This window comes from Cynocephalus volans, chromosome 13, assembly GCF_027409185.1.
Source record: "Cynocephalus volans isolate mCynVol1 chromosome 13, mCynVol1.pri, whole genome shotgun sequence".
Classification (NCBI taxonomy): domain Eukaryota; kingdom Metazoa; phylum Chordata; class Mammalia; order Dermoptera; family Cynocephalidae; genus Cynocephalus; species Cynocephalus volans.
The window spans coordinates 30251655-30264699 of NC_084472.1; the positions used below are offsets into that span (position 1 = coordinate 30251655).

Consider the following 13045-nt stretch of genomic DNA (forward strand, 5'->3'; position numbering starts at 1 on the left):
GCATTCCAAGTGTAGAAGCCATCCATAATGTATTGTTTATGATTTCCACCTTCAATTACTTTAAAGTAGAAGAGAAGTTAGTTCTTACTTGTAAAGAAATCTAGAAAGCACAGAAACATTCTAGGTTTTCTCATTTTTTTTCTATTTTCCACAGCGTTTTAGTGATTCACATTTATTTTTTAGTCCTTATACTGCACTGAATTTAAGTTATGACACTCATTTCGTCAGTTTGTGAAATATTTAAATCATGTAATTGCAGTAATAAGTGAAACTAGCAAAAAAGAGTGTGGGAAAAACATAATCAATCCTATACCTACAGCTCAATTTTATATATACAAAGTACAAATAACTGCAAGGTAGACTACTATGAATGGTTCTGTCCATGCCCTGGGAATTAGTCAGTGTATTGTAAAAAAGGAAGAGAGAGTTTTGGTTATTCACTAGTGAAGCTCCATTGAAAGAGCTTTTATTATGTTTTCAAGCAGGTTATGGTCTAGTCTTATAGCTTTGTTGCCGTTCTGTTACTTTAAAGTGATTTTGGATATCACTGTACTGATTAATAGTGTTGATTTTAAAATTTGGATTTTTGAGAGTGACCTTAATTTCCTTATTTGAAATTTCTAGAGGATACTTTATTATTATATCCCATGCACTGGCAACAGAAATTAGCTAAGCACCTACTTTATTAAGTAGAAATTCATTTATAATGAAATAAACATATGAAATATTTATATGAGAATACTGCCAGTTTAATAAAAAGTTTTTTCTCATTTTAGTAGATAAGCATGCCCTCTTTGCAATCTTATTATGAATTTGCAGATAAATTCTCCTTTAATAGACAATTCAAGGTAAATGTCATCCTACTCCTGTTCAAATTACTACTAATTCTAAATTAACATATTCCAAATTAGTGAGACAAATGATCAAATTAATTCTTTCGTAATGGTAGCTTTTCTATGGAAAAATGAGCTACAACAAAACACAGCAAAACTCCTTTCCTGACCTCAGGTAAACACCAAAGAGCATGTAAACAGAGACTGCTAAGAGCACAATGACCCACATCTGATATTCAAACAAACCTTTAATACTAGATTTGAAAATCTCATCTAATTAGGTCAATTGGGTAGAGCATGATACTAATATGACAAAACTAGGCATTAGATCCCCATATGTGCCACTTAGCTTTGTCCCATGTCCCTAGATTAAAGACCTAAAGCCCTCCAGCCATCTGGCAACTGCCCCTAGGTCCATGAGAAAGGACCATGGCTCATCTCAGGCTTGTGAGTATCCCCTCCTCAGGCACCTCACCAAAAAAAAAAAAAGAAAATCAAAAGATATTGGCCCATCTTATTCATAATGATGAGACTGAATAGTCAACTAACAGTTTCTGAAAACATATTATAAATAAAAGAAGTGACAAAAATAACTACTAACAATAAAAACAACAGATTTCTGCCTGTAAGACAGGTTATTCATTTTTATCAAAATTAAGCTTCCAACTTCTTGGAATTAAACTCAATATCTTTCTTAACCTGCCAGTTTTCTAACAGTACCAAAACACTTGAAAAATGTGTAACTGTGAGAATAACTACCACAAATGAATACTTGATTAAAATTAAGAAGAGTGGAACATAAGAGCCTATTGAATAAACCTCAGATAAAGAGAAAAGAAGAAAGTCAAAATAAATCCACCATAGGGGAGACTAATTTCCATTTCCCTTTAGTATCTTAACAAAACAAAAAGACCTGCCTATTACTGTTATTTTCTATATTCCATTCTCCAAATATTCGGTAGGTCTTCTTCAAAGTACATAACATTATGTTAAAATAATTTTTAAAAAAATAAAACTCTAGAATGGTTATTTCTAATAAATGAGAATAAATGTTATAGTGTTTTTGTATTTTCTTCTACGCATTGTTTTCAAAAATACTTTAATGTAATGAATTATAATTATGTGAATAATAATCTTTGATATGTGCACCTCTCTGTCTCCATCCTACCTTGAAAAATGTAAAACAGCAAGCCCCCTTGTATTCTATTTAGGAAATAGATAAAATATAATGAAATAAATAATGTTTAAAAATAAAAACATTAAGAGAAAAATCAGAGTAATTTTTATATATTCCTAATGGCAGTTACTAATCACTAAATATTTCAAATGATCTGTCAGAAATTACATTTTTCACAATTATGGACCATCTCAAAAAAAACTATAAAAAATGGCAGAACATTAGGTATTAGAGGGAAAAAACATTTAAATTATTCCCAGCTGTCTCTTAAACCACAAATAATCTTGGTCAAATACGTTTTTTAAAACTTTACCTGTTTTAATTGCACAAATGTTTTGGGTAAAATTTACATTAAAGGACTATGTATCAGTTACCTTTTTACTGTGTAGCAAATTACTACAAATTAAGTGGTTTAAAACTACACAAATATTATCTCACAGTTTCTGTGGGTCAGAAGGCCAGCCCATTTTAACTGCGTCATCTGTTCAGGTTTTCATAAAGCTGAAATCAAGGTATCAGCCAGCCACATTCTTATTTGGAAGTTCCACTAGGGAAAGATCTACTTCAAATCTCCCTGAGGTTGGTGGCAGAATCCATTCCCTTGTGGATGTAGGACTAAAGTCCCCATTGTTGTGCTAACTGTTGGTCAAGTATGCTGTCAGCATGGAGAGGCTGATCTCAGCTCTTATCCACATACCCCCTCTCCATTTCAGCAAGAGGGAACCTCCCTTACATTGGATCCCACCCACACTTAAATGGGAGAGGATTACATCGAGTGAGGTCATTTGGGAGTCATCTAAGAATTCTATCGACCACAATGTACAAAAATTGAAGAACCTCAGGGAAGATCCTGAAAGGTAGAAATAGACATATAAGTATAAAATCAAAGAAGTATAAGCAAGAAACAACTTGGTGTAAGATTTACACTATTGTCTTAAAGCATAAACTCCATTTGAAGCATTCATTTTACTTTGAAAAGGTTTGTGTTTGTTTGAATCTCTACATTTCTATATAGAATTCTTCACCTGGGCTTTTAGAAGGATTTTTCCAATGGGAAGTTTTTATAGTTGTGAATAGTACAAGTAAGAGATCAACAATTATTTCTCCTCAAGTCCAAAAAGAAAAAAAATCTGTTTATTACAAGATGACTAGATCCATATTCCATTCAAGTACCTTTAAATCTATCTTAAGTTTCATACCACTGTATTTTTTAATATTTTACTGGAATTGATAAAGTCTGAGATCTGCATATCATGATTCAATGATTCAACAACATCAAGCTATTGAATTATGTTGATTTAAATCTTGATAATTTGACTTCAATAAATGTATAATATTCTAAATAATATATTGAGTCAAAGTAACTTTTAGTCTTTACTCATTTGATCTATATCTTGCAAAACTTATAAACCGCTGAGAGATATCAACTCACTGTCTACAAGCCTACCCAAATCATGATATCTCTGCTCTCTTTTGGTAGCTGCTGTTCCCTACAGAATAAAGCCTAAACTCTAACATGGCACTAAAGGCTTCCCATAATTTCACCCCAGTCTACTTTTCTAATCTCATCTCCCACTCTACCGTACACTTTGGCTATTCTAGACTGTGGACTGACCCCTGAATGTGCTTTGGATGAATAATCTCTCCCCTGGTACAAACAACAAATATGTGTAATTGTTTTATGGATGTTATGGATCTGTATGGTTAAGGTATTATTTCAATGTTGTGATAGTTAATTACAGAGGCACTCTCTGTAATTCAGGAGGTAATACTTTAGCTGAAGTGTAAGGTCATATCACAGTGTTCTACTGTGAGTCAATATTGTACTATGGATTAGAATAATTGTCTCCAAATTGGTATATGCACACCTCAGGGAGTACATAAGATGACTTAGTGAAATGAATAAGAAAATACTAAAACTTGGATTTATACATATTTTAATATCAGCCCCATATATTTTAAAATATATTTTATAACATGTTAGTATTAGTACAGTGGTATATATTTATGTAGTTTGTAAAAATATATACATGAGTGAATGTTCAAGTGTTCTTAGCAATTGGGGTACATTATTTCAAGAGTTTGGAAACCAGTGATTTAACTCAAGGAATTTGGAATCTGAAAACTATTGTGAAGATTAAATTGGACATTTTGTTTAAAGTGATTAGTGCAGTCATTAACCTATAGTAAGAAGGCATTGATATGTGAGGCATTAAGATAATATTATTATTAATTGCATTACACCCAATACTTGCAATTGCGTACAGTAGAAGTACACCCACTGAAGAGATCTAGATGAGGAATAAATCTCTTAGCCTTAAAGAGTGCCCATCCTTGTGCACTGTTTGTAGGACTGTAAAGTGTTGCAACTGCTGTGGAAAACAGTATGGTAGTTCCTTGAGAAATTAAAAATAGAACTGCTGTATGATCCAGCAACCCCACTTCTGGGTATATATCCAAAAGAACTGAAGAGATATTTGCACACTCATATTCACAGCAGCACTATTCACAACAGCCAAGAAGAGGAAGCAACCCAAGTGATCATCCACAGATGAACAGATAAGCAAAATGTGGTGTATCTGTACAACAGAATATTATGCAGCCTTAAAAAGGAAGGAAACGCTGTTATATATTACAATATGGACGAATCTCGAGGACATTATGCTAAATGAAACGAGTCAGTTATGAGAAGACAAATACTGTAAGGTTCCACTTTTGTGAATCACCTAAAGTAGTCAAATTTATAGAAACAGAAAATGGAATGGTGATTACCAGAGGCTGGAGAGAGGAGAAAAAGGGGAATGGTTGTTTAATAGGTATAGAGTCTCAGTTTTGCAAGAAGAAAAAGTTTTGGGAATCTGTTGCACAACGATGTGAATATACTTACCACTACTGAATTGTACAATTGAAAGTGGTTAAGATCGTAAATTTCATGCTATGTCCTTTATACTACAATTAAAATAGGTAGACGGATGAATGGATAGATGGACAGACACATATAGATAAAATTAAAAAGCCCTCATGTGGTAGTAAATAAGAAGCTGTTGTATGGTAGTAAATAAGAACATCCTATCATGTGCAGTCGGACTGGGAACTGATTTTTATTTATTCCATTAACGCTGAGCACCAACAATGCATCACACATTAGGCCTGGTACTAGAGATTAAATCCCTTCCTTCAAAACAGTTTTGGGGGAAATTACCAAATTATCAGGCAGTATGCACATTGAATTATATTGTATGATAAGAAACTAATTGCTTCAAGAGATATTAAGTTGGTAGACTCCACAGCACTCTGTCAGGCATTGACTATAATGAGGAAGGAAAAAGGGGAAATCAAGCACAATTTTTTTGGTTTGAAAGTATAAGCAAAATGTGTTGCCATCCATGGAGAAAAAGAACAAAAAAAAAAAAAAAAAAAAAAAAGAGGTGTCAGCTTGTAGGACCTAGCCTTGGGAAATGGAAAGAAGAAAAATTCATTTTTGGATATATTCAGTTTGAGGTACTTTGGGATATCTTGGTAGAAACACCAAGTAGAAAATCCAAAATACAGATCTGGACTTCAGAAGATATAATTTAAGTCACCAGAACACATACACCACTGAAACCATGGACATGGGCATAATTACCCAGGAGAAATATAGAGTTAGACAAGGAATTCAAATATACCTTTGTAAAATTATTTAATTTCAAGGATGAAGAAGTAAACTATTCGTGAAATTGGGAAAAAAACAGTTTGCCTTAAAATTTCCCAGGGCACACACATATCTACAACATTCTGCAGAGAGGAGTGAAATAAAAACCCTGCACCTGGTTAAGTTGCCTTTTGGGTACAAAGGCAAAATACTAATATTCTTAATTACATACAAACCTCAAATAATAGTAAGCTCAGATGGTTAGAGTGTGGTACTTATAACACCCAGGTCCAAGTTTCCATCCCTGTACCAGCCAGCCACCAAAAAAAAAAAAAAAAAAAGAACAGAGTGCATGAACCCTTCTTTAGGAAAAAAACAATGAACAGGAATTAGAGCTAATCAAATCAAAGAATTCAGAGGGAAAGACAACAAGGTAAAACAACTGATGATAAGTATGTAAATATGAACAAGAAAAAAATAATTATGAGAACAAAATTAGATACTTTGACATAAATATCAAAATCCTTGACAATTCAAACATAATCATAATATATAATAAACATAACAAAATATATAATTATTATAATAAATGCAATTTAATATAAACCAGGAGTTGAAGTAACAAGGAGGTGGAAAAAATGAAAAATGCTTATTTCTCATTCATCATTGGAGAAAGTCAACGATATGGTATAAAACTGAAATTTGCAGTTAAAATATAAATGCAATTCAACCTCTTAAAGTTTTTCTTAATCTTTTCTATTAACTTCAGGAATAAATATTTTGGGGAAGAAACACCTATTAGTAATTCATTGAATTTCATGAATTCTTCTTTTGTTACATTTTAGTAATATTATATTCTATTCTCCTTACTTAAATTAGCATATGATTATCATTCCAGTTTTAGAAAATTATTTCTGCCTGTCCATATATAACTATCAATTATTATATCTAATCCTCTTTTGGTATATATGAGTATGTTAAGAGAGACATCAAGAATGATGTTACTAATTAGCTGATGGTGGTTATATCAGGATGGGAGATTGGTATGACTTTTTAACTTTTTCCTTTGTTTTTCACTTAGATTTTTAAAATAGTGCAAATGTATCACTTTTACAAAAACAAAGTCATTTTTACTTTCCAAAAATGAAAGAAGCAGAGTAAATATCTGAATTCATACATAGATACATACATATATACACATATATCCTGTATTTTATCTCCATGTTACGGTGTGATTTTCGAGTTCATAACATATTCTTAATTATAGTTACATCATGATGTTCTTGTTTTGTTAATAATACTTAAAACAACTACTTTTTTCAGCATGTACTACATGCCAAGCATATGCTACATGCCAAGCATATGCTACATATGCCATATGTTTACATATATATCACATACATATTGTTTTATAGATATTAGTACATACTATATTTTAGTATATGATGCTATATATTATATATATTATTATTAACTCTTATGCCAAACTATTTAGGCAAGTATTATTCCTGGCATTCTACAAAGAGGAAACTGCATCTTTAGTTAAGAAATCTTACCTTACTCACAGTTCCAGTAAATATCAGAGACAGAATTTAAACTGTGCTCTAAAAATCTATACTCTGCACACTATGGCACATCTCTTGCCATCTATGCTGTCCGTAAAATTTATTTTTTCTTGTTATCCAAAGGTTATGAAAATGAATGCAACCTAAAACATATTAGATTCACTTTGATCTTTCCCAGTTAGGCAAAAATATCTCAGTAAATGCAACAGCTATTAGGAGGTCTTTATGATCCTGACACAGGATGGAAACTCTTGAAACTTCGGCTATAATATCCTGGTATTTGTTTCTTCATCTTTCCTCCATCCTGTGCAGTGAGTCCAAAGAGTAAAATCTTGAGTACAATCCCAGGTGGCTCAGGAAGTTTTTAGAAGGAATATATATGATTGCTGAATCTTGCCCCTCATCCCCACTGTGGTTACTAATGAGACAAGGAAGAACTAATGGAAAAATCAAGAGCTGATGTCTTTGGAAATAAGTGTGAGATAGTCTTTATATACTAACAGGGTCTAATTTCCTTCTTATATTCAGGGGGGTTATCTTTACAAGTCCCCTGCCCCTTAATACTCATACTAGAGTGGAATCTAGTAAAGGTCCCCACTGCTTCCTGGGAGCTTATATAGGCAATGTGTAGGGACTTGTTATAGATGATTTATTTCTCATAACAACTCCACAAGAAACCACTGAGGAGAGCTAATAAGCCACATTGCTGAGATTCACTTTGGAGATCTGTTTGACCCCCAAATCCTATGCTATAGTGTCTCCCAAAGCATTTAAATGAAGAGAAAAATATATTGGTTATCAGCCTCCATGCCCACTATGGAATTATAGAAGATAGGCAAAAATGTGCTTCTATCTTAGTGACCACCATTATAATTTGTCTCTGTGTCATAGATACACAGTATCAGAATAGATAGCTGGCACAGCTCCTCTTTGTTTTCTGGAAATTCTGTAGCAGATTCCAGATCAAGGCCTAATGTATGTGATGTGTGCCTTAAGCATGAAGTTAGAGCAGGTGGGACTGTATGCAGACTCCTCATGAGACATCATTTTTCACTCTGATGCAGCATAAGGGAATTATGACCAAAACCATGGTCAGAGTACTAACAAAAATGGTAACTGTTTATAAACCAGTCCATGAATATTCATTCCAATAACAGTACAGTAATCAATTAGTGGTATGCACAGCAAGAACAATATGAAATCTTGAGTCTACAGACTGCAGAACTGAATAAATCATCATTTTTTAAATGACATAACTAAAGATAATGCATATTCCTTTATGTATAAAAATTCATTTTATGTTTTGTAGTGGAATAAATATAAGGAAAAACAATATATGAAAGGCAAAATTTAGACCTTAGTGTCTGTTCCTACAAATATAGGTCAACAAAGTGTTACATTATTTGATTTATTACGTTTTGATATTTATTACTTTGCTTAAGACTGCAAGAAAAAAATTTGAGCCTACATTTCCTGATGTTTTATATAATGCAGTGGACTTTTTTAAAAATATGCAATAATGCATGAATTATATTTCTAACAAAAAGGTTTAATGAATTTTTCCGTTATTTACTAAGTTTGCCATTCTTGGTATCAAGTGGTATAATGTGTTTCGGTAGTTTAAATTTTAAGTATGATATTTTAACTACTTGTTGCCAGAAAACAAAATGTCAATCAAGATCAAAAGCTTCTTAAAACAAACTAAAATAGAACTATCCAAGAAGTAAAATAGAGTAACCATATTGACGCTAATTTAAAATTATCATTGATTAAAAGTTTGCTATAAGCAGTGTCATTTTCTGTTCCTTTTTCAGAACTGTTTTAAGTTATTCATCATATTTTTCCTCCTAAATTTATAACACCTTTAATAAAAGAACATATAATAATAATAGTGGTGGTATTGAATAAAACAGACGGATGCTCAACAAACTGCGCACGCGCATGCGTGTGCACGTGAGGGCGCGCGCACACAGCACATGTCCCACTCCTAAAATGGCTGAGTTGCAGGATGTTGTTGCTTAGTGACCAAACAGTATCTCCTCGGTCACAGAGCAATCTAAAATAAACATCAGTGACAGATATGTCCCCTCTGCTTTACACAGGTATGTTTATCTTTTCCAGTGGTCAACATTTTTATTTTAAGTCAGTTGTCACTTGATCGACTTCATTATCAACTAAGTTTAGGCTTTAAGAAAAGGCTTTTGGGGAAAAGAGAATTTGCAAAGCTACATCTATTCTTTAGAGAAATTGAAAGGTAGAACCAAGCTTTTCTAACTATGAGACTGAAAGATAGTCTTATTTCAATTAAGGCTATGTGGTGTGTCTACTTTGTTTTGGTATAACCTCCCAGTTGCCATCAGTCTCTCTTTCTTTCATTAAACTAAGGCAGTTAATTAGCCTTGGACTGTCCTCTCCTCTTTTCTCTTTCCCTTTTTGCAGTAGTAATGATGTCTAATTATCAGCAGCAGTGGATTCCTGCAACATCGAGAGCAAAGCATCTCTGTCGCTGACAGCAAAGCCAGCTGTGAACCCTCAAATCTCAAGTAGCTTAGAATGATTCTTCGTCTATTTGAAAATACCATTCTAATACAGTACTTTATTTCAACCAATATATGCCTTTGAGTGAAAAAGAAATTATATTTTTTTGTCTTTCTGGCGATTGTACTCCTGCTATTATAAGGAAAAATCAGCAAATTTTTAAGGAAGGAATAATTTGAGATGTGGAGAAACACATGATAAAAGGGGATCTTGTATTTATTTTTTAACTTATTGAAATGATGATTGGCTGCCTCTCAGAGAAGGAGGAGCCTATAATTCTATGTCAGGAGCAGTATAAAAATTTCATAAAGAGCAACAGAAGAGCCCATGAATTAAAAACCTCTTTGACATTTCAAAACAGGTTGAATGAAAAGCAGATCTCTTGAACAGTACATGGAAACCATTATCTAAGAATATCACTTGATGGATTACATTTTCTCCCATAAATATATGGAGTCTTTACTGAAAAGTGAAACACGTGTTACTTTATTATTATCCCTGGAGTTATCACTCTAGATTAAATGTCTTAGCAGTAATTCTTTAACAACTCTGCATTAATTTTTGACTGAAAATATGGGTATCTGAGCACATGAATGCTGGTTTGAATAAATGGCATCCATAATTACTTTACTGCCTCTAAAACCATTTCAGTATTTACATTATTTACAATTTTTAATTGATATTTTAAAAGGACAAATATGTTAACACACATGGTTGATGTAACCAAATCCATGCAAGTATAAACTTATTGGACTAATATACACATGAAGCTATCTGACAGTTAAAAAAATAAACCTAAGTTTAACATGAAAGGAATGAAAGACAACAGATATTATTAAATAACTCTTTAAGTAAATATATCTTAATGACTGTTTTAGTCATTTAGTTAGCTCAGTATTATCCAAAGGAAAATACATTCTTATTTTTTTAATTGAATTCTAATTTAGTTTGTCTAACAAATTTTCTTACTGTTACTCTCAAATACAAATGAATCAAAGCACTTCACTCTCTATAGCAGATTTCTGGCTGGTCCAGATGTAAATAAACCTCAGTTCTATTCACACCAATCTAGTCCTCATTATTTAGTAAAGGAAGACATTAATCTCACCATTGTCTTTAGCAGTGCCACATTTTAAAGGAGAAGGCTACATTTATAGATCTACCTCCTAGAAACCTTCCAATAATAGTACACTTTTCAAAAACAACAGAACTTTTACGTGTGTTTCCATTTCACCTTTATTTCCATTTCCCATATTCCATATAAATCCAAAAGAAATACACATCCTTCAAACAACTATTCCTAATTAATCTCGGGAAACCATAAATTGTTTTCCAAACCAAAAAGAGTCCTCCAAATAATGCTTTGAAAAACCTTCCATGCACATATTTCCCATTTAATATACCTCCTTTCAAGACGTCTCCTTTCTAGCATCCTCCAGGAATATTGCACTGAGAAACAGTTGTCAGCAAGGGAGGGGGGAAAAGGGGACCAAATGCTCAAGAAACCCCAAAGCGAGGCAAAATACAAAGGATGCCAGATAGCCTCCCCCACTCCTATTCCAGGCGAGTACCCACCGTAGCATGACGCAGAAAGGTCTTATGCATCTGACCTGCAATCCTACTTGTCGCCCACAGTTCCCATCTTCTTGTAAAGGGAATCGACGCTGCTGCCGCTTTCCAGCCCCACAGGCTTCTGTCCTGCGAGACTGAGATATGCTGTGCTCTCAGTGCCAGTATCTCACAGCGCCTGGGCTAGAGCTTTGTGGCCATGAGACTAGAGCCGTCCCAGAAAGAGGAACGAATACACACACCATTTGACCGTGCTCAAACCTGGCTCTTTGTTGTTCTTCATCTAGCTGTGGCTTTATTCGCGGAAGGGGGCAGTGAGAGAGGAAACGGGGGCAGGTGGGAAGGAAGAATCTCCAGGATCTTATCTACAATGTAAACAGTCGTGGCAAAGGTCGCTAGGAGTGAACAAGGCATTCTGTTTGCCCCATACGTCCCCGGCGGCGGTCTAACAATAAACCCTGACAGTGTCCTGGGGAAAACCCCACATTCAGGGCTGGCGCCACATTCGGGCTTCGTGCCAATAAGGAGACAGTGTAGACTATCGATCAGAGCGTGCGGCTGGGGTTCCAGCCTGGCCTTTATGTGCGGTGACAGTGGTGGGACATGCGCCAGGCGCTCGACGAAGGACATGGGACAATGGCCCAGCCCAAAGACGCCACGCCGGACGCCGCCCGAGCCGGGGAAGGAAGCTCCAGCATCCCAGCCGGTCCCGGAGCCGGGAGGCAGGAGGGCGGCCGGCTCTGGAGCTGCACTGCCGCTTTAAAATAAAGGACCACAAAGACTCCACGGTGGGGAAAACGCGCCTGGCTAATGCCAATGCGGACGACTGGGGAGGGGGCTGGGGAGGGTGGGGGGCACACGAACCAGCGGCGGCGCACGGTTCCCCCGCTCGCCCCCCTCTCTCGTCCCTCCCCGCCGGGCTGCTCGGGCAGACAAATAACAGAGGAAGGCGACTCACTCACCGTGGTCTTGACAGGCACGTAGAGCACTTGCTTGGCGCCGCCGCCTCCCCCGCGGACCTCGTCGGGCTGGCCCAGCTGGAAGCCCTTCGATTTGACCCAGAATTTAAATTTGGCGTTGTCCGTGGAGCTCGACTCGGAGCCATTGAGGAGCTGGACGATCCGCTCGTATTTTTTACGGGTCACCGTCTTGGTCTTGCCTGAGTCCCCGTAAGTCCTAAGGCACCAGTCCTGGAACTGGCGGTACATGTCGCGCTCGCTCTCCATGTTCCCCGCGCCCGGTCGCCGGCCGGATGCTCCCAGCGCACTTCGCACCTGTTCACCCCGGGCTCATGAAAAATGCAGCCCCGGCCACGATGCAGGGACGCGAGGTCCCGGCCGCGGCGGGAGCCTGCCTCGGGTGGGGGGAGCAACGGGGAGAGGGGAGGAGGGTCCGGTTGGGCACCAGCAATCAATGCCCTGTGTTACCAAGTCGGGTTCATTCGTAATTGCAACCGATGTCTCGGACGCTTTCGTCCTCTTAGTGATCGGTCTCTTTAATATTGTGTGACCAGGACCATCCCGACAGCATCCGGCCCAGAGGAGCTGGGCTTTGAATAATTAAAATCCCATTCCTTGGTTTATTAAAAAAATCCCAGTATTGACTTGGGATGGTCCCTCGACGCCTCGCCCCCGGGCTGCGTTCGGGGCAGGGCAGGTGGAGCGCAGCACCGCCTCCCGCGCGCGCCCCAGAAGCTTCCTCAGCCGCCGGCCCGAGGTCCGGGAGCCAG

At 36.5% G+C, this 13045-nt stretch overlaps 1 protein-coding gene across 5 annotated transcripts in view; it reads right to left on the bottom strand.

Moving 5' to 3' along the window:
* NOL4 (nucleolar protein 4) overlaps positions 1-12542 on the bottom strand; it is a 347913-nt gene extending 335371 nt beyond the window's left edge. For all 5 annotated transcript variants that reach the window (XM_063077008.1, XM_063077007.1, XM_063077005.1 and 2 more), the window contains exon 1: positions 12279-12542. In XM_063077008.1, coding sequence (XP_062933078.1) covers positions 12279-12542 — 264 coding nt within the window. The remainder of the gene's footprint in view (positions 1-12278) is intronic.
* Positions 12543-13045: the final 503 nt, after the last annotated feature.